The sequence below is a fragment of the Ursus maritimus genome, unplaced genomic scaffold (assembly GCF_017311325.1).
Source record: "Ursus maritimus isolate PB19 unplaced genomic scaffold, ASM1731132v1 scaffold_14, whole genome shotgun sequence".
NCBI classification, from domain to species: Eukaryota; Metazoa; Chordata; class Mammalia; order Carnivora; family Ursidae; genus Ursus; species Ursus maritimus.
The window spans coordinates 38307059-38328888 of record NW_024423786.1 but is presented as its reverse complement, the minus strand read 5'-3'; the positions used below and the strand labels follow the sequence as shown (position 1 = coordinate 38328888).

General features: G+C 38.0%; 1 protein-coding gene across 1 annotated transcript in view; it reads left to right on the top strand.

The window, feature by feature from the left end:
• DOCK3 (dedicator of cytokinesis 3) overlaps positions 1-21830 on the top strand; it is a gene marked incomplete at its 5' end in the record, with an annotated part of 534371 nt that overhangs the window by 59657 nt on the left and 452884 nt on the right. The window contains one exon of the mRNA XM_040628234.1: positions 4321-4361. Within this exon, the coding sequence (XP_040484168.1) occupies positions 4321-4361 (41 nt within the window). The remainder of the gene's footprint in view (positions 1-4320; positions 4362-21830) is intronic.

The window sequence follows — 21830 nt, the reverse complement described above, 5'->3', positions numbered from 1 at the left end:
TACTTCTGGTTTCTGATTTCAGCTTTAATTTTGGTCAACTGCTTCCTCCTGCGTGGATTAGGCCTGTCCCTCTGTTGCTGTTCCAGCTTCTTGAGGTGAGAATATAAAAACTACATTTTAGAGTTTTCTATTCTTTTGAGTGAGGCTTGGATGGCTATGTATTTCCCCCTTAGGACTGCCTTTGCAGTATCCCATAGGTTTGGGACCGTTGTGTTTTCATTCTCGTTGGTCTCCATAAATTGTTTAAGTTGATTTTTGATTTCCTGGTTTATCGAGTCATTCCTGAGCAGGATGGTTGTTCATCTCCATGTGTTTGAGTTTCTTCCAAATTTTTCCTTGCTGTTGAGTTCCAATACAAGAGCATTGTGGTCTGAGAATATGCAGGGGATAATTTCAATTTTTTGGTATCAGTTGAGACCTGTTTAGTGTCCCAGAATATGGTCTGTTCTTGAGAATGTTCCATGGGCATTAGAATAGAATGAGTATTCTTTGGTTCTGGGGTGTAGTGTTCTGTATATATTTATGAGGTCCAACTCATCAAGTATGGCATTCAAAGCTCTTGTTTCTATGTTTAGTTTTTGCCAGGGTGTTCTGTCTATTGCTGATAGTGGAGTGTTAAGGTCCCCTACTATTAACGTATTTTTATCTATATGTCTCTTTATTTAGGTTAAGAGTTGGCTTGTGTATCTTGCTGCTCCCCTGTTGGGGGCATAGATATTTATAATTGTCATATCCACTTGTTGGATACATCCTTTAAGAATAATATAGTGCCCTTCTGTGTCTCTAATTGTACTCTTTAGTTTAAAATCCAATCTGTCTGATTTGAGAATTGCTACCCCAGCTTTCTTTTGAGGTCCACTGGGGTGAAAGATGTTATTCCATCCCTTTACTTTCAGTCTGAATGTATCTTTAGGTTCAGAATGAGTCTCTTGTAGACAGCAAATTGATGGGTCATGTCTTTTTATCCAATCTGCACCCCTGTGGTGTTTTATGGGAGCATTTAGGCCATTTACATTGAGAGTGATTATTGAGAGATATGATTCTAATGATGTCATGTTTCCTGTGAAGTCTTTGTTTCTATAGATTGTGACTTTCTGTTCTGTATCACTCTTGGGGCCTTTTTACTTTCATAGAACCCCCCTTAATATCTCCTGTAGGGCTGGTTTCGTGGTTGCGACATTGGTCAATGACTGGCGATTCTGGAAGGTCTTTATTTCTCCATCCATTCTGAATGACAGCCTTGCTGGATAGAGGATCCTTGGCTGCATGTTTTTCTCTGAAAGAGCGTTAAGAATGCCCCCCAACCCTTTCTCTCATTACAGGTCTGTGTAGGCAGGTGTGACGTAATTCTGATAACTTCGCCTTGGTACATGAGAAATTTCTTTGCCTTGGCCACTTTCAATACTGTACTCTTGGATCTAATATTTGCGAAATGCACTATGACGTAACGTGGCATAGGTTTGTCGTGGTTGAGCTTGGGAGGGGTCATCTCTGCCTCTTGGACACGAACGTTTATTTCCCTTGCTAGGTTAGGGAAGTTTTCAGCTACAATTTGTTCAAGTATCTCTTCTAGTCCTCTGTTTTTCTCCACCCCCTCGGGGATGCTGATGATTCTGATATTGGAACGTTTCATTGAGTCAGTAATCTCCCGTAACCTACATTCTTGAGAATGGATTTTTTTGAGTCCAGATTCTATTTTAGCTTTTTCTTCTACTAACCCATCCTCCAATTCACCGATTCGTTCTTCTGCCTCATTCACCCTGGCCGTCAGAGCCTCTAGTTTTGACTGCATTTGGCTCATAGAATTTTTAATTTCTGCCAAATTTGCTCTCATTTCCGCACTTAGAGATTCTATATTCTCATTAACATTTCGTTAATACTTTTTTCAAGTCTACACATCATCTTGACCATTGTTACTCTGAATTCCATTTCTGATAATTTGGTTATATCCATATCCATTAGTTCAGTGGTAGAGGCCACAGACTCATTGTCTTTTCTTTGCTGGGGGGGACTTCTCCTTCTCGTCATTCTGATGAGGAGAGGTTGCGGCATTGTCCAGAGCCCAAATTATTGACCGGGACCCAGGCCGTGCGCCCTTGTTTTATAGGGATCTTAGGGATGTGGGCTTCTTCTTCTTTTTTTTTTTTTTTAAAGATTTTATTTATTTATGTGACAGAGAGACAGCCAGCGAGAGAGGGAACACAAGCAGGGGAGTGGGAGAGGAAGAAGCAGGCTCCGAGCGGGGGAGCCCGATGAGGGACTTGATTCTGGAACGCCAGGATCACGCCCTGAGCCGAAGACAGACACTTAAGTACTGTGCCACCCAGACCCCGGGATGTGGGCTTCTTGATTTTTCAGCCTGTCTTCTGGGGGAGGGGCCTGCCTCGCCAATACTCAGGCAACCCTATTTGGGTAGAGTCTCCGTGTCCCCTGCGAGGGGGGATGGGGATGGGCACACTGTGAGCCGGTAAATACCGTGAGCCGGTATTTCCAAGCTTTTGTTCTCTGGCGGCTTTCCCTGGTGTTTTGCTGTGCCTCTTCTGAGAGTCCGAGCAGCAGTGGCCGAATCTCAGCGTCTGTCTCAGAATAGAGGGATTGTGGACCGTTCTCCACTGATGTTCTGGCCACTTCAACTCCATTACAGTTGATGCTGCTCAAGCATGCAGCGTCCTGGGATGTGCGCCCCACACCCGGCGTCCCAGCCCTCACTTCCAGGGCCGGCGCGTCTCTGTCCTTTGTGTTTCTAACACCGCCAGCTGCCAGCCGTCCCCACGTGCTCCGGAGCTCACGGTCTCAGTCTGGTTCCAGTGAGCACACTGGAGTTCCATGAGAAGTCTGGTGGTGTGTTCTCCTGGCTCATGGTCTCAATCTACTCTCTCGTGGGTGCCATCAGCGAGTCCGCCCGCTCCCCCGAGCAGGTGGCTACCGCTTCCCGGTGCCTGAACGCAGCGGCTCCCTCCTCCTTCCGTTTATCTTCTGATATCTGTGCGCGGTTTCACGGCTCCCTGCTTCGTTCCTCAATACTCAGCGCTGGAGATGTTCATTTGTAGAGATCCAGATGTATCTTCCTGTGTCTCAGGCTGATTCCATGGATTTTCAGGCTGGTCTGGTACCTTTCCAACTCGACTCAGGGGACCGGCTGCAAAAGGGGTCCCCTACTCCTCCACCATCTTAAATCCTCCATCCAAGATTTAGATTTCTTGAATAAATACTGTTTGGATTATTTCAGGTCTTTTGTTTACTTTCAGAGTTCTATAGAATTTGATTTTGACAGTTTTTGCCAGGATTCTCATTGCTTTTATTGAGGAAAGGTTTTTTGGAGATCCTTACTCTGCCATTCCTGCTGATATCATTTTCTGTTCTGTTTCTTAAGCTATTATAAAATGTCACATTTGTTTAATCACGTTTTCTTTTTAATAAACGAAGATTTCAAAACTCTCAAGGTATAAATTGAGTTATTCAAATTTATTATCTCAGCTGTTGTACTAAACATAAAAAAGGATATTTCTTCTTTCGTTGTTTGTTATGATTTCAGTTAAGTTGATTTTTTCCTCATAGCTTTGTTGTAAGATTTAAAGGTTAATACATAGAACAACCTCTCAGTTCCAGTACATAGAATTAAGAACAGTAAGCTCTCAATTATTATTAGCTATTATTGATAATCTCCCTTTCTTCATCTTCCTCCTTTCAATACAGCTCTTTGGAACATTTTCCTCTTAAACCCAAGCAGAGAAACTATAACAAAACTCTAAAAATAATAGATTGGAATTCATAAAAGTTGGTAATGAAATTTCCTTTCTCTGAAAATTGTTTTTATTGTGTAATTGAAGCTTTGATTATTATTGCTGTGTATGAATGCTGAGAAGGAGTAACTAAATCACAGCTGTCAGCTTTAGCATCTGGAAAGCCAAGAAATGAGAGTAGTGTAGTTTTGTGCATGGGACATTGAATGAGACCAGGAAACAGAAAGTCTGGGCTGTAGTCTCTGTCTGCCACCAAAAAAGCTATATGATTTTGGCATTTTTCTTCCCCTAACAATTTCATCTGGGAATTTTTGTAGAGTTGAATTACGTGTCCTCTGAGGTCTTTTTAAAATTTTTGGGGCTTTATTCAGTTGAAAATTGTACCTTTTGAGGAAAATTGGAAATGTATTTATTTTAAGACCGTTCCTTTTAGTGTAAACTACTCTTAATAAAGGCACAAATAGTGTGCCTTTACTAGAAAGTTTTGCATTAATTTCCCCCTAAAATACTCATATTCTGTGTTTTATAGGATGTAACAACGATGTGAGTTTAATATCCTTTGTATGTTTTGTTTTAGGTTGGTACAGAGGAGTTTCAACAAAGAAGCCAAATGTAAAGGTAATGAAAAGTTTATTGTTACCTTTTCTAATGTAGGAAGCTACCTAGTATATTTATTTGATATAAAAACAATTCTCCTTGTCTATCTTTTAATCTTTTACAATAGCCACACTCATTCTTTCCTTTGCAGAGCTGTATCAGACCCTGCTCTGTGTCAGCAGTATTAAAATGTTTTTTTAAAGGATGGAAAATGCATGTATGATCATAGCTAAAAAGCTTATTTTGAAAAAGCCTATTTAGGACATTTAATATTTTTTTTTCTACAAGTATTTGACCAAAAGTAGATTGACCTCACAACCAACACTGAAGAAATCCAAACAATTGTAAGAGAATATTGTGAACAATTACATGCCAACACATTGGGCAATTTGGAGGAAATGGATAAATTCCTAGAAACATATAAAGTACCAAAACTGAAACAGGAAGAAATAGAAAACCTGAACAGACCCATAACAAGCAAAGAAATTGAAGCAGTAATCAAAAATCTCCAAACAAATAAGAATCCAGGGCTGGATGGCTTCCCAGGGGAATTCTACCAAATATTTAAAGAAGAATTAATACCTATTCTGAAGCTATTCCAAAAAATAGAAATGGAAGGAAAACTTCCAAACTCATTCTATGAGGCCAGCATTACCTTAATCCCCAACGAGACAAAGACCCCACTAAAAATGAGAATTACAGGTCAATATCCCTGATGAACATGGATGAAGAAATTCTTACCAAGGGGATGGGGATGCCTGGGTGGCTCAGTCCATGAAGCATCTGCCTTCAGCTCAGGTCATGATCCCAGGGTCCTGGGATCAAGTCCTGCATCAGGCTCCTTGCTCAGCAGGGAGCCTGCTTCTCCCTCTGCTTGCTCTGCCTGCTGCTCTTCCTGCTTGTGCAGATGCGCGCTCTCTCTCTGACAAATAAATAAAATATTTAAAAAATATGCTTATCAAGATATACTAGCTAATAGGATCCAATAGTACATTAAAGGGATTATTCACCTTGACCAAGTGGAATTCATTCCTGGATTGCAGGAGTGGTTCAGTATCCTCATACCAATCAACATGATACACCACATTAATAAAAGAAAGGGTAAGAACAATATGATCCCCTCAATAGATGCAGAAAAAGCATTTGACAAAATACAAAATATTATTCTTGATAAAAACCTTCCACAATGTAAGGATAGAGGAAATATATCTCAACATCATAAAGACCATATATGAAAGACTCACAGCTAATATCATCCTCAGTGGGGAAAAACTGACAGCTTTTAAGGTCAGGTACACAACAGTGATGTTCACTCTCACCACCATTGTTCAGTATAGTACTGGAAGTCCTAGCCTCAGCAGTCAGACAACAAAAAGAAATAAAAGGCATCCAGATTGGTAAAGAAGTCAAATTCACTCTTTGTAGGCAACATAACACTCTATGTAGAAAACCCAAAAGCCTCCACCAAAAAATTGCTAGAACTCATACAGGAATTCAGCAAGTCACAGGATATAAAATCAACACACAGAAGTCTGTTGCATTTCTATACACCAATAATGGAACAGCAAAAAGAGAAATCAAGGAATCGATCCTGTTTACAGTTGCACCAAAAACCATAGGATACCTAGGAATAAACCTAACTAAAGAGGTAAAAGATCTGTACTCTGAAAACTGTAGAACACTTATGAAAGAAATTGAGGAAGACATAAAAAAAATGGAAAAACCTTCCATGCTCATGGATTGGAAGAAAAAATATTGTTAAAATATCTATACTACCCAAAGCAGTCTACACATTCAGTGCAATCCCTATCAAAATAGCACGAGCATTTTTCACAGAACTGAAAGAAACAATTCTAAAATTTGTATGGAATCAGAAAATACCCTGAAAAGCCAAAGTAATGTAGAAAAAGAAAACCAAAGCTAGAGGCATCACAATTCTGGACTTCAGGCTGTATTACAAAGCAGTAGTCACCAAAACAGTATGGTACTGGCACAAAAACAGACACATAGATCAGTGGAACAGAATAGAAAACCCAGAAAGGGACCGTCACCTCTATGGTCAACTAATCTTCAAAAAAGCAGGAAAGAATATCCAATAGGAAAAAGACAGTCTCTTCAACAAATGGTGTTGGGAAAATGAGGACAGCCACATGCAGAAGAATGAAACTGGACCACTTTCTTACACCATACACAAAAAGAAATTCAAAATGGATGAAAGATCCAAATGTGAGACAGGAATCCATCAAAATCCTAGAGGCAGCCACCTCTTTGACCTCAGCCTCAGCAATTTCTTGCTAGACACGTCTCCAGAGGCAGGGGAAACAAAAGCAAAAATGAACTATTGGGACTTCATCAGGATAAAAAACCTCTGCACAGCAAAGGAAACAACAAAACTAAAAGGCAACCTATGGAATGGGAGAAGATAATTGCAAATGGCATATCAGATAAAGGGCTAGTATCCAAACATCTATAAAGAATTTATCAAACTCAACACCCAAAAAAAACCCAAAAAATCCAGTCAAGAAATGGGCAGAAGACATGAACAGACATTTCTCCAAAGAAGACATACAAATGGCCGACAGACGTATGAAGAAATGCTCAGTATCTCTCGGCATCAGGGAAATAGAAATTAAAACCACAAGATCAATGATGTACTATACCTTGGCTAATCGAATTAAAAAAAAAAAACCACAATGAGATACCACCTCAGACTAGTCAGAATGGCTAAAATTAACAAGACAGGGAACAGAAGATGTTGACGATGATGAGGAGAATGGGGAACCCTCTTTACGCTGCTGGTGGGAATGCAAACTGGTACAGCCGCCCTGGAAAACAGTATGGAGGTTCCTCAAAAAGTTAAAAATAGAGCTACCCTATGACCCAGCAATTATACTACTAGGTATTTACCCAAAGGATACAAAAATACTGATTTGAAGGAGCACATGCATCCCAATGTTTGTAGCAGCGATGTCCACAGTAGCCAAACTGTGGAAAGAGCCCAGGTGTCCACTGACAGATGAATGGATAAAGAAGATGTAATTAATGTGCGTGCACACACACACACACACACACACACACACACAAACACACTGGAATATTATGCAGCCATCAAAAAGAATGAAATCTTTGCATTTGCAACAACATGGGTAGAACTAGAGGGTATTATGATAAGTGAAAAAAGTCATGCAGAAAAAGACAATTATATGATTTCACTCATGTGGAATTTAAGAAACAAAACAGATGAATATAAAGGAAAGGGAAGGAAAAATAAAATAAGACAAAAACAGAGAGGGAGGCAAACCATAAGAGACTCTTAACTATAGGGAACAAACTGAGGGTTGTTGGAGGGAGGTGGGTGGGGGTATGGGGTAATTTGGTGATGGGCATCAAGGAGAGCACTTGTTGTAATGAGCCACGGGTGTTGTATGCAAGTGATGAATCACTAAATTCTACCCCTGAAGCTAATGATAGCTAACTAATTAACATAATGATATATTAACTAAATTGAATTTAAATAAAAAAATTTATTAAGGAGGGCACGTGTGGTGATGGATGCTGGCTGTTATATGCAACTAATGAATTGTTGAACACTACATCAAAAACTAATGATGTATTTTATGTTAGCTAGTTGAACATAATAAGAAAATAAAAATTTTTTAAAATGTAAATTGACTTATTCATAGTCCTAATCTTGTGGAGCTATGTATTTATTTAGAAAAATTTATTTCTAAAATAAAAAATGGAAAAAACTTTCAAATAATTTTCAATTAGATGTCCTAGTTGATGATGGTATTCTTATTAAAATATGAATTTAAGCAAGACTTTTTATGAACTAGATTTTATATATTTATTCTGTTACCAATTACTATTAATTTGATCAAACAAAATACATTTTAAGTGGCAGATATGATACATTTGGGAACAGTTTTCTCCAGTAATGCATTTGCAAAAACTTCTTTCTACCTACTCTTTTGTGTAATTAATTTTAACAGATTTTCTTATTTTTTTCTGTAGCTTAATATTTAATATGTTATGCTTTTTTCTTATGCAGAAAAATATTGAAATTATCATGTACTATTTTTATTAAAAAAGAAAATTGTTCGGAGTTCTAATCATCAGTTTTGCCAGTAGAATCATTCATTTTGTTAGTTTTTAAGGTAATGATTATAAGAAGGCAATATCTTTAAATTTTAATTCCGTCCAGTCAGGGCTTCTCATCCTTGACATTGTTCACATTTTGAGCCAGATAATTCTTCATTGTGGGGAGTTGTCTTGTGCATTTTAAGATGTTTAGCAGCATATTATGACCTCTACTCAGTAAATGTCAGTAACATTTCCCCCATCAAGTTGTGGCAATGAAAAATGTCTGCAGACATTGCCAAAGTCCCCCCACCCCTACCATCCCCAGGGTTGGGGTAGTGGTGGTGGTGGTAAAATTGCCCCTGACTGAAAACCACTCATAGGTAATTTTGTTCTTGTGTTTCTAATTTTTTAAAAGATTTTATTTATTTATTTGAGAGAGAGAGAGAGAGAGAACAAGCTGGGTGGGGGGAGAGGGGCAGAGTGAGAGGGAGAAGTAGATTCCCCGCTGAGCAAGGAGCCGGATGTGGGACTCGATCCCAGGACCTGAGATCATGACCCGAGCTGAAGGCAGGCGCCTAAACCACTGAGCCACCCAGGTGCCCCAATCAGTTTTATTTTATTTTATTTTATTTTAATTTATTTTATTTTAAGATTTTATTTGAGAGAGAGAGAGAGAGCATGAGCAGGGGGAGAAGGAGAAGCAGACACCCTGCTGAGCAGGGAGCCAGATGTGGGGCTCAATTTCAGGACCCTGAGATCATTACCTGAATCAAAGGCAGATGCTTAACCAACAGAGCCACCCAGGTGCCCGTAAACATAACTCTTTTAAAGACATGTGTAACTCTTTAAAAGACAACTGCACAAAGCAGTAATTCATTACAAAACTGTGTTGACTGGCTTATAAGGTATAAAAACAAATACTATTTGTGTGAAAATAATAGCACCAAGGAGAGAGGAGGGAATGGAGCTATATTGGAACAAAATTTTGTATGCTATGAAAATTTAGTTGTTATTACTCCAAATAGATTTTAAGTTCAGATGTTAATTACAATGCCCAGAGCAACCACTAAGAAAGTAATTATATAAAATTAAAAGCAACAGGGTAGATCTGAGGATTTTAGTGCCCAGAATTAAGGACAATCATTTTAAGACAATGCCAACCTAAAATTCAAGTTTCAAATTCCTGCAACAGGGAGTTCATTTGTTTTAGTACAGGTTATGACTGCTACTGTGGTCAAAGGGTGGGGTTCTTTTTTTTTATTATAATTTTTTATTATGTTAGTCACCATACAGTACATACCTAGTTTTTGATGTAATGTTCCATGATTCATTACTTGCGTATAACACCCAGTGCACCATTCAATACGTACCCTCCTTAATACATATCACTGGCCTATCCCAATTCCCTACCCCCCTCCCCTCTGAAACCCTCAGTTTGTTTCCCAGAGTCCATAGTCTCTCATGATTCATTCCCCCTGGAGAGGAAGAAGCAGGCTCCCAGCGGAGGAGCCCGATGTGGGACTCCATCCCGGAACGCCGGGATCACGCCCTGAGCCGAAGGCAGACGCTTAACGACTGCGCCACCCAGGCGCCCCCCCACTTCTGTTTTAGAGTGAAGGAAAGGTGCTCAGAATCTCATACCTATTTTCTAAATCCCTTTTCCTTTTTTTTAAAAAATTTTACATGTCTTTTTTAAAAATTTAATTTAATTTAATTTTTTGATGTAAAGTTCGATGATTCATTAGTTGCGTATAACACCCAGTGCACCATACAATACGTGCCCTCCTTACTACCCATCACCAGCCTATCCCATTCCCCCACACCCCTCCCCTTTGAAGCCCTCAGTTTGTTTCTCAGAGTCCATAGTCTCTCATGCTTCAAGAAAGGGGGGGGGTAATCAGAAGGGGGAGTGATGCAAATGAGACTTTAAAGACTTGACAACACTTTAGAAGACAGAAAAAGAGGAACTAGCACAAACAGACTGAGAAATTGAGGTGAAGTGATAGTTGGCTAAGGAGAAGAAAGGTTTTTTTTTTTTTTTAAAGGGTAATTAATGATTTCAAGTACTGTGGAGTAGTCTAGTAGAATGGGTACTGAGTAGGGGCTATTGTGTTTGGCAATTAGAAGGCCATTGGTGATTTTTAAGGGAATCTGATTTAATAGCATGATAGTGGCAGAAAGCCAGAGTCTAGTGAGTAGGTTATGGGTTAAAGGAAGAAAGTAGATATAGATTCTAAGGAATATAAGGTTGTTGGTTTGGGGAGTAGAAGACTCTGATGAACATTTTGAATTTGATTTATGTAAAATTCTAGAAAATGATAATTTATAATGCCTTAAGTTCAGTGGTTACCTGCCAATAGTGTTGAAGAGATGGATGGATTACAAAAAGATATGAGAAAACTTTTGGGCATGATACAAATTTATTTTAATTATGCCCATTATTTCACTGTAAATATACTATATGCCAGTGACATCAAATTCTACATTGTAAGTATGTGCAGTTTATGGTATATCAGCTATACCTCAATTAAGTTGTTCAAAAAACAAACGGTTTTTATATTAAACCCTGAAGATGTGATTTCATATTTATTCTGAGAGTTATCATTTCAGTTTTTTCAATTTACTTTGTAGTTTTAGTGGTTAATTTTGATACAGACTTGGTCAAATATCAAGTAATACTGAGACCTTTCTAAACAATTTTTTTTATTTTAATAATGATTTTTTATTATATTATGTTAGTCACCATACAGTACATCCCCGGTTTTCGATGCAAGGCTCGATGATTCATTAGTTGTGTATAACACCCAGTGCACCATGCAATATGTGCCCTCCTTACTACCCATCACCGGTCTATCCCATTCCCCCACCCCCCTCCCCTCTGTAGCCCTCAGTTTGTTTCTCATAGTCCATAGTCTCTCATGTTTCATTCCCCCTTCTGATTACCCCCCCTTTCTTTGTCCCTTTCTTCCCCTACTGATCATTCTAGTTCTTATGTTCCATAGATGAGAGAAATCATATGATAGTTGTCTTTCTCTGCTTGACTTATTTCACTCAGCATTATCTCCTCCAGTGCCGTCCATGTTGTAGCAAATGTTGAGAACTCGTTCTTTCTGATAGCTGAGTAATATTCCATTGTATATATGGACCACAACTTCTTAATCCAGTCATCTGTTGAAGGGCATCTCGGCTCCTTCCACGATTTAGCTATTGTGGACATTGCTGCTATGAACATTGGGGTGCATATGGCCCTTCTCTTCACTACGTCTGTATCTTTGGGGTAAACACCCAGTAGTGCAATGGCTGGATCATAGGGTAGCTCAATTTTTAACTTTTTAAGGGACCTCCACACTGTTTTCCAGAGTGGCTGTACCAACTTGCATTCCCACCAACAATGTAGGAGGGATCCCCTTTCTCCACATCCTCTCCAACAATTGTTGTTTCTTGCCTTGTCTATTTTTGCCATTCTAACTGGCGTAAGGTGGTATCTCAGTGTGGTTTTGATTTGAATTTCCTTGATGGCTAATGATTTTGAACATTTTTTCATGTGTCTGTTAGCCATTTGTATGTCTTCATTGGAAAAGTGTCTGTTCATATCTTCTGCCCATTTTTTGATTTGTTTATTTGTTTCTCGTGTATTGAGTTTGAGAAGTTCTTTGTAGATCTTGGATACCAGTCCTTTATCTGTAGTGTCATTTGCAAATATATTCTCCCATTCCGTGGGCTGCCTCTTAGTTTTTCTGACTGTTTCCTTGGCTGTGCAGAAACTTTTAATCTTGATGAAGTCCCATAAATTCATTTTATCTTTTGTTTCTCTTGCCTTTGGGGATGTGTCATGAAAAAGGTTGCTTTGGCCGATGTCGTAGAGGTTGCTGCCTATGTTCTCCTCTAGAATTTTGATGGATTCCTGTCTCACATCGAGGTCTTTCATCCATTTGGAGTTTATTTTTGTGTATGGTGTGAGAGAGTGGTCAAGTTTCATTCTTTTGCATGTAGCTGTCCAATTTTCCCAGCACCATTTATTGAAGAGACTGTCTTTTTCCCACCGGATGTTTTTTCCTGCTTTATCAAATATTAGTTGCCCAAAGAGCCGAGGGTCCATTTCTGGGCTCTCTATTCTGTTCCATTGGTCTATGTGTCTGTTTTTGTGCCAGTACCATGCTGTCTTTGTGATCACAGCTTTGTAGTACAGCTCGAAATCCGGCATTGTGATGCCCCCAGCTTTGTTTTTCCTTTTCAACAGTTCCTTGGAGATTCGGGGCCTTTTCTGTTTCCATACAAATTTAAGGACTATTTGTTCCAGTTCTTTGAAAAATGTCCTCGGTATTTTGATCGGGATAGCATTGAAAGTGTAGATTGCTCTGGGTAGCATGGACATTTTAACTATGTTAATTCTTCCAATCCATGAGCATGGAATATCTTTCCATCTTTTTATGTCTTCCTCAATGTCTTTCAAGAGTGATTTATAGTTTCTAGAATATAGGTCCTTTACGTCTCTGGTTAAGTTAATTCCAAGGTAACGTATGGTTTTTGGTGCTATTGTAAATGGGATGGATTCCCTAATTTCTCTTTCTTCGGTCTCGTTATTCGTGTATAGAAATGCAACTGATTTCTGAGCATTGATTTTGTATCCCGCCACGTTACTGAATTGCTCTATAACTTCTAATAGTTTGGGAGTGGCTTCTTTTGGGTTTTCCATATAGAGTATCATGTCATCTGCAAAGAGAGACATTTTGACTTCTTCTTTGCCAATTTGAATACCTTTGATCCCTTTTTGTCGTCTGATTGCTGTTGCAAGGACTTCTAGTACTATGTTGAATAATAGTGGCGAGAGTGGGCATCCTTGTCGAGTTCCTGATCTTAAGGGAAAGGCTTCCAGCTTTTCCCCATTGAGAATAATATTTGCAGTAGGCTTTTCATAGATGGCTTTTATGAGATTGAGAAATGTACCTTCTATTCCTACACTCTGAAGGGTTTTAATCAGGAAAGGATGCTGTATTTTGTCAAATGCTTTTTCGGCATCGATTGAGAGGATCATATGGTTCCTGAGTCTTTTCTTGTTGATATGATGTATCACGCTGATTGATTTGCGAATATTGAACCACGCTTGCATCCCAGGTATGAATCCCACTTGATCGTGATGGATAATCCTTTTAATGTACTGTTGGATTCTATTAGCAAGTATCTTGTTGAGGATTTTGGCGTCCATATTCATTAGGGAAATCGGTCTGTAATTCTCCTTTTTGAGGGGGTCTTTGCCTGGTTTGGGGATCAAGGTAATATTGGCCTCATAGAATGAGTTTGGTAGCTTTCCTTCTGTTTCTATTTTTTGAAATAGCTTTAGGAGAATAGGTATTATTTCTTCTTTGAATGTTTGGTAGAATTCCCCAGGAAAACCGTCCGGGCCTGGAGTTTTGTTATTTGGAAGGTTGTTTATCACTGACTCAATTTCTTCATAATTAATTGGCCTGTTTAAGGAATCAATTTCTTCCGGTTTCAATCTTGGTAGTTTATAGGTTTCCAGGAAGGATTCCATCTCTTCCAGATTGCTTAGTTTATTGGCATATAGCTGTTGATAAAAATTTCTAATAATCCTTCCAATTTCAATGGTGTTCGTCGTGACCTCTCCTTTTTCATTCATAATTTTAATAATCTGGGTCCTTTCTCTTTTCTTTTGGATAAGTCTTGCCAGTGGTCTGTCAATTTTATTGATTCTCTCAAAGAACCAGCTTCTAGTCCTGTTGATCTGCTCTACTGTACTTCTGGTTTCTGCTTGATTGATTTCAGCTCTAATTTTGGTCAACTGCTTCCTCGTGCGTGGATTAGGCCTGTCCCTCTGTTGCTGTTCCAGCTTCTTGAGGTGAGAATATAAAAACTGCATTTTAGATTTTTCTATTCTTTTGAGTGAGGCTTGGATGGCTATGTATTTCCCCCTTAGGACTGCCTTTGCAGTATCCCATAGGTTTTGGACTGTTGTATTTTCATTCTCATTGGTCTCCATAAATTGTTTAATTTGATTTTTGATTTCCTGGTTTATCGAGTCATTCCTGAGCAGGATGGTTCTTAGTCTCCAAGTGTTTGAGTTTCTTCCAAATTTTTCCTTGTGGTTGAGTTCCAATTTCAGAGCGTTGTGGTCTGAGAATATGCAGGGGATAATTTCAATCTTTTGGTATCGGTTTATATTATGTTAGTCACCATACAGTACATCCCCGGTTTTCGATGTAAGGCTCGATGATTCATTAGTTGTGTATAACACCCAGTGCACCATGCAATATGTGCCCTCCTTACTACCCATCACCGGTCTATCCCATTCCCCCACCCCCCTCCCCTCTGTAGCCCTCAGTTTGTTTCTCATAGTCCATAGTCTCTCATGTTTGGGGGCATATATTTATAATTGTCATATCCACTTGTTGAATACTTCCTTTAAGAATAATATAGTGTCCTTCAGCGTCTCTAACTATAGTCTCTAGTTTAAAATCCAATCTATCTGATATGAGAATTGCTACCCCAGCTTTATTTTGAGGTCCATTTGCGTGAAAGATGGTACTCCATCCCCTTACTCTCAGTCTGAATGCATCTTTGGGTTCGAAATGAGTCTCTTGTAGACAGCAAATGGACGGGTCATTTCTTTTTATCCAATATGCAACCCTGTGGTGTTTTATGGAAGCGTTTAAACCATTTACATTGGCACTAAGAACTGAGAGATAGAATTTTAATGATGCCATGTTGCCAGTAAAGTCTTTGTATTGGTTGTGACTTTCTTTTCTGTATCACTCTTGGGGCCTTTTTACCTTTATAGAACCCCCCCTTAATATCTCCTGTAGGGCTGGTTTCGTGGTTACGAAATTGGTCAATGACTGGCGATTCTGAAATGTCTTTTTTCTCCATCTAACAATTTTTTTTAAATGAAGAAAAACTGTAGTTGTCATCAATAGGAGTTCTCCTAACTGAAAACTTTTTTAAAGGTGACTTATCATTATTACTCAGCATTGGAGTTTTGTGTTTGTGACTTGGAATTTATCTAATAGCCACCTGTTAAGTGTACTCCACTGATGGCCCTTATTGTTAGTGTGTTTGTATTGTCGTAGGTGTGGAGAAAGTGGTAGATGCTGAAAAGAATGAAGGCTAACGTGATATTTTGTGCCAGGTTTGGAAGTCTTTAAGACCACCTCTAGGTTTGAAGATCTGCTATGAGGACCCACAGGATTCATTATATAGTTGCACTCAAAGCTATGCATTACTACAGTGAAGAATGCAAATCAAATCAGCGAAGGGAAAAGATGCATGTGGTTAATTAAGTCTGGAAAAATCAGGCACAACGTTCCAAGAGTCCTTTCCCAGTGGAGTCACACAGGACAAACCTAATTCCCCCAATAGCTCTGTGACAACACATGTGAAATGTTGCAAACCAGAGAAGCTTGTTTGAATCCCGGTGCCCGGAGTTTTTATTGGGCACTTGTCATGTAGGCAGCCTACATTCCCACAAGGAAAGCTGTTGTTCATCATAAACCATATCGTTTGTGCCAAATAGTTTGGACGCAGTGAGCAATTCTTATCAGTTAATGGTGAGAACCCTTCCCAAATTTAAGTTTAAATTAAGTATGAGAGTTTCAGTTGGCCCATGTTTTCAGCAACACTTTTCAGTTTTAGTCTTTTAAATTTTAGCCATTCATATAGATGGGGCAGCAGTATCTTGTTATGATCTTAATTTTTATTTCCCTGATGACTAAAGAGGTTGAATACTTTTTCAAATGTTTATTGGCCTTTCACCTCATTTTTCTGTATAGTGTCTTTTCATGTCTCTCACTAATATTTTACTGTTTTTTAATTGAATTATATGAATTCTTTATTCTGAATATAAGTCTTTGTAAATGTACTCTTTTAGTCCATGGCTTGCCTTTTTATTTTCTTAGTGTTGTGTTCTGAAGAGTAGATTTTAATTTTGAGGAAGTCTAATTTGTCATTTAAAATTTTTTTGTTATGGTAGAGCTAATGTTCTATCTTTAGTATCGTTGTCTAATTCATTTTCTGTCAGTTGAATTAGTTGTATTTTGCAGGAAATTTGTCTATTTCATTTGTTTTTTATTTTTTGTTATTATTCAAGCTATTTATTACTTTTTAATGACTTTAAGATATTTAGCAGTAATCCCTCCTTCATTCCAGATTTTAGGAATTTATACCCCTTTTCTTGATCAAATATATTGATCAATATATAAATTTTTGTTGTTTTGTTGATCTTTAAAAAAAGTTAACTTTTGACTTTAAACATTTTTTTTGTCCATTATTTCAAAGCTCTCTGCTTTTTGAAATTTAAATTCAATTAGCCAAGGTATAGTACATCTTTGGTTTTTGATATAATGTTCCGTGATTCATCAGTTCAGTATAACAAAGCTCTCTGCTTTTTATTAACCTAGCCATTTTATTTACACTGGGCTTTTTCACTTTTATTTTTAAAAGATTTTCATTGGATATACAATTCTAGGTTTACATTTAAATATGTCAGTCCATTGTCTTCTGGCTTTACAGTATTTCTGATGAAAAGCATTCTTACTTTTGTTTCTTGTACCATAGTTACTTAAAATTTTTATTTTGTTTTTATTTCTGGATGCTTTTATGATTTTATCATTGTTTTTTGGCAGTTTGCTTATGAGGTATTTTGATGTCGTGTGTGTCTGTGTGCTATCCAAATTTATATCATGGTGCTCACTGTACCTGTGAGTTTATGTTTTTCATCTAATTAAGAAATTAAAAAGGGGAACCCTCTTGTACTGTTGGTGGGAATGCAAACTGGTGCAGCCACTCTGCAGAACAGTATGGAGGTTCCTCAAAAAGTTAAAAATAGAACTATCCTATGACCTAGCAATTGTACTACTAGGTATTTACCCAAAGAATACAAAAATACTAATTAAGAGGGGCACAGGTGACCCAATGTTTGTAGTAGCATTATCAACAATAGCCAAATTATGGAAACAGTCCAAATGTCCATCAACTGATGAATAGATAAAGACTATGTGGTAGATGCATACAATGGAATATTATGCAGCCATCAAAAATAATGAAATCTTGCTGTTTGTAATGATGTGGATGGAGCCAGAGAGTATTATGCTAAGCAAAATAAGTCAGTCAGAGAAAGAGAAATACCATATGATTTCACTCATATGTGGAATTTAAGAAACAAAACAGATGAACATGGGGGAAGAAAAGAGAGGCAGACCAGAAAACAGACTCTTAACCACAGAGAAGAAACTGAGGGTTGCTGGAGGGGAGGTGGATTAAATGTGTCGTGGGTATTAAGGAGGGTGTGCTTGTGATGAGCACCAGGTGTTGTATGTAAGTGATGAGCCACTGAATTCTACATCTGAAATGAATATTACACTGTATGTTAACTAACTGGAATTTAAATAAAAACTTGAAATAATTTAGAAATTCAAAAAATAATTTAGACATTTTTTCCTATGATTTCCTTAAATATTTCTTTGCTACTTTTTTTTGGTATTCCAGTAACACATATGTTATGCTGTTTTATATTACTTAACAGTTTTTTTTTTTACTGATGTTATATTTTATTTTTCAGCCTATCCCTCAACTCTGTTCTTTTATTTGGATAGTTTTAATACTAGGTCTTCAAGTGTGCTACTCTTCCTTCTACAGTATTTAATCTGCCATTAAATACCTTGAATGAATGTTTTCATTTAGATGTGTTTTTCAGCTCTTTTATTTCCATTTAGGAAATTTTATATATATTGCATTTTCACTATGTTCATGTTTTCTTTTAAGTTTTTGAGCAAATTCTAATAGCTGTTTTAAACTTTTCTGCTGGTACCCATTGTGTGTCATTTTTGGTCTGTTTTTCTTGACAGCTTTTTCTCCTGATTTTGGCTTGTATTTTCTCATACCTAGTAGTTTTCTTTTGTTTTCTAGAATTTTGAAGTTATGTTGTTGCTGAATTTCTTTTTTTTTAAATTTTTTATTATGTTTGTCACCATACAGTACATCCTTAGTTTTTGATATAGTGTTCCATGATTTATTGTTTGCGTGTAACACCCAATGCTCCATGCAATACATGCCCTCCTTAGTACCCATCACTGGCCTATCCCAATCCCCCACCCCCTCCCCTCTGAAGCCCTCAGTTTGTTTCCCAGAGTCCATAGTCTCTCGTAGTTCATTCCCCTTCTATTTACCCTCCCTTCATTCTTCCCTTCCTTCTCCTACCGATCTCCCTGCTATTTCTTATGTTCCATAAATGAGTGAAACCATATGATAATTGTCTTTCTCTGCTTGACTTATTTCACTTGACACAATCTCCTCCAGTCCCATCCATGTTGCTGCAGATGTTGGGGAATCGTTCTTCTGATGTCTGAGTAATATTCCATTGTATATATGGACCACATCTTCTTTATCCATTTGTCTATTGAAGGACATCTCGGCTCCTTCCACAATTTAGCTATTGTGGACAATGCTGCTATGAACATTGGGGTGCATATGGCCCTTCTCTTCACTACATCTTTAATTTTGGGGTAAATACCCAGTAGTGCGATTGCTGGATCATAGGGTAGCTCAATTTTTAACTTTTTGAGGGACCTCCACAATGTTTTCCAAAGTGGCTATACCAACTTGCATTCCCACCAACAGTGTAAGAGGGTTCCCCTTTCTCCACATCCTCTCCAACATTATTTGTTTCTTGCCTTGTCAATTTTTGCCATTTTAACTGGCGTAAGGTGGTATCTCAGTGTGGTTTTGATTTGAATCGCCCTATTGGCTAATGATGTTGAACGTTTTTTCATGTGTCTGTTAGCCATTTGTATGTCTTCATTGGAAAAGTGTTCATAACTTCTGCCCATTTTTTGATTTGATTATTTGTTTCTCATATATTGAGTTTGAGAAGTTCTTTATAGATCTTGGATACCAGCCTTTTATCTGTAGTGTCATTTGCAAATATCTTCTCCCATTCTGTAGGTTGCCTCTTTGTTTCAATGACTGTTTCCTTGGCTGTGCAGAAACTTTTTATCTTGATGAAGTCCCACAAGTTTATTTTTTCTTTTGTTCCTCTTGCCTTTGGAGATGTGTCATGAAAGAAGTTGCTGGAGATGAGGTCAAAAAGGTTACAGCCTGTGTTCTTCTCTATGATTTTGATGGATTCCTGTCTCACATCGAAGTCTTTCATCCATTTGGAGTTTATCTTTTGTGTATGGTGTGAGAGAGTGGTCAAGTTTCATTCTTTTGCATGTAGCTGTCCAATTTTCCCAGCACCATTTATTGAAGAGACTGTCCTTTTTCCACTGGATGTTTTTTTTCCTGCTTTGTCAAAGATTAGTTGACCATAAAGCTGAGGGTCCATTTCTGGAGCCTCTGTTCTGTTCCATTGGTCTATGTGTCTGTTTTTGTGCTAGTACCATGCTATATTTGTGATCACAGCTTTGTAGTATAGCTTAAAATCTGGCAACGTGATGCCCCCAGCTTTGTTTTTCCTTTTCAACATTTCCTTGGCAATTCAGGGCCTTTTCTGGTTCCACACAAATTTAAGGGTCATTTGTTCCAGCTCTTTGAAAAATGTCCTTGGTATTTTGATTGGGATGGCGTTGAAAGTGTAGATTGCTCTGGGTAGCATAGACATTTTAACTATGTTTATTCTTCCGATTCATGAGCATGGAATGTTTTTCCATCTTTTTGTGTCTTCTTAATGTCTTTCAACAGTGATGTGTAGTTTCTAGAATATAGATCCTTTACCTCTCTGGTTATGTTAATTGCGAAATATCATATGATTTTTGGTGCTATTGTAAATGGAATGGATTCCCTAATTCCCCTTTCTTCAGTCTCATTGTTCATGTATACAGATGCAACTGATTTCTGAGCATTGATTTTGTATCCTGCCACATTACTGAATTGCTCTATAAGTTCTAGTAGTTTGGGGGTGGAGTCTTTTGGGTTTTCCATATAGAGTATCATGTCATCTGCAAAGAGAGACAATTTGACTTCTTCTTTGCCAATTTGAATACCTTTTATTCCTTTTTGTTGTCTGATTGCTGTTGCAAGGACCTCTAGTACTATGTGGAATAATAATGGCGAGAGTGGGCATCCTTGTCGTGTTCCTGATCTTAAGGGAAAGGCTTTCAGCTGTCGATTTTTTTGATCTGAATTTTGTCATCTTCCTTTAAAGATAGCTTTTTCTTTTTTTAAAGTAGACCCTGCGCCCAACGTGGGGCTCAAACTTGTAACCCTGAGATCAGGAATTGCATTCTCTACCGACTGAGCCATCCAGGTGCCCTGAAACGTTTAATTCATTTTTGCAGGCAATTAATTTACTTGTAATTCAGCTCGATCATTAAGGTTTGTTAGAGTATGTCTAGAGTAACCTTTACTCTAGGATTCTTTGATCTTACCCTTAACATGCAGTCTTACTGAGTCTTTATTGAAAGACCCATGTGATCACTGAGTTCTTTCCACTCTGCTGGATTAGAACTTGAATGTGAATGAATCTTATATTTGCTCCAGGAATTGTTTAAGTTATAGCTGCCCATTAGTTGCTCTTTCCCTCGCCGTTTAGAGTCTTACTATGTACAATTACAGCTTAGTATTCGGGCAAAGACTCAAGGAAATCTCTATGAGGAATCCTTTAATTCTTGGTCATCATGATTCCCTTCTGTTCTGTTGCACAAAATCCAGCCCTCCCACTCTTCTTTTACTAATGTTTGACAGTGCTTTGTTCTGTGCTGTCCCTTTCTGATCTATAAAGACCTCTAGACAAAAAGTGTTGGAGAATTGTATGACTCCCTTCATTTGTTTCCATTCTCCTAGTGATCACACATTCCTGTGCTGCTAGTTGTCTAGTGTCTGGAAACAGTTGCTTCACATATTTGTTGCTTTTTTTTAGTTGTTTTTGACAGATGACAGATCCTGGTTTTCTTTGTTATACTTTATATTTTTGAGATCATTAAGGAGTTATATGCAGTTATAATGAATAGATACCCAAGTCCTCCATTGATAACATCTTATAAAACTGTAATACAGTATCAAAACCAGAATAGTGACATTAATATAATCAAGGGGCAGAACATTTCTGTCAGCACAAGGATCTCTCATGTTGCCTTTTATAGCCATACCCACATCCCTCCACCTCTACTGCCTCATAATCTCTGGTAACCAGTAATCTGTTCTCTGTTTTTTATAATTTTGTCATTTAAAAATGTATGTAGGTAGATTTCTGTCTCACATTGAGGTCTTTCATCCATTTAGAGTTTATCTTTGTGTACAGTGTAAGAGAATGGTGGAGTTTAATTCTTCTGTATATAGCTGTCCAATTTTCCCAGTACCATTTATTGAAGAGACTGTCTTTTTCCGAGGTGCCTTTCAACAGACGAATGGATAAAGAAGATGTGGTTTATATATACAATGGAGTATTACTTAACCATC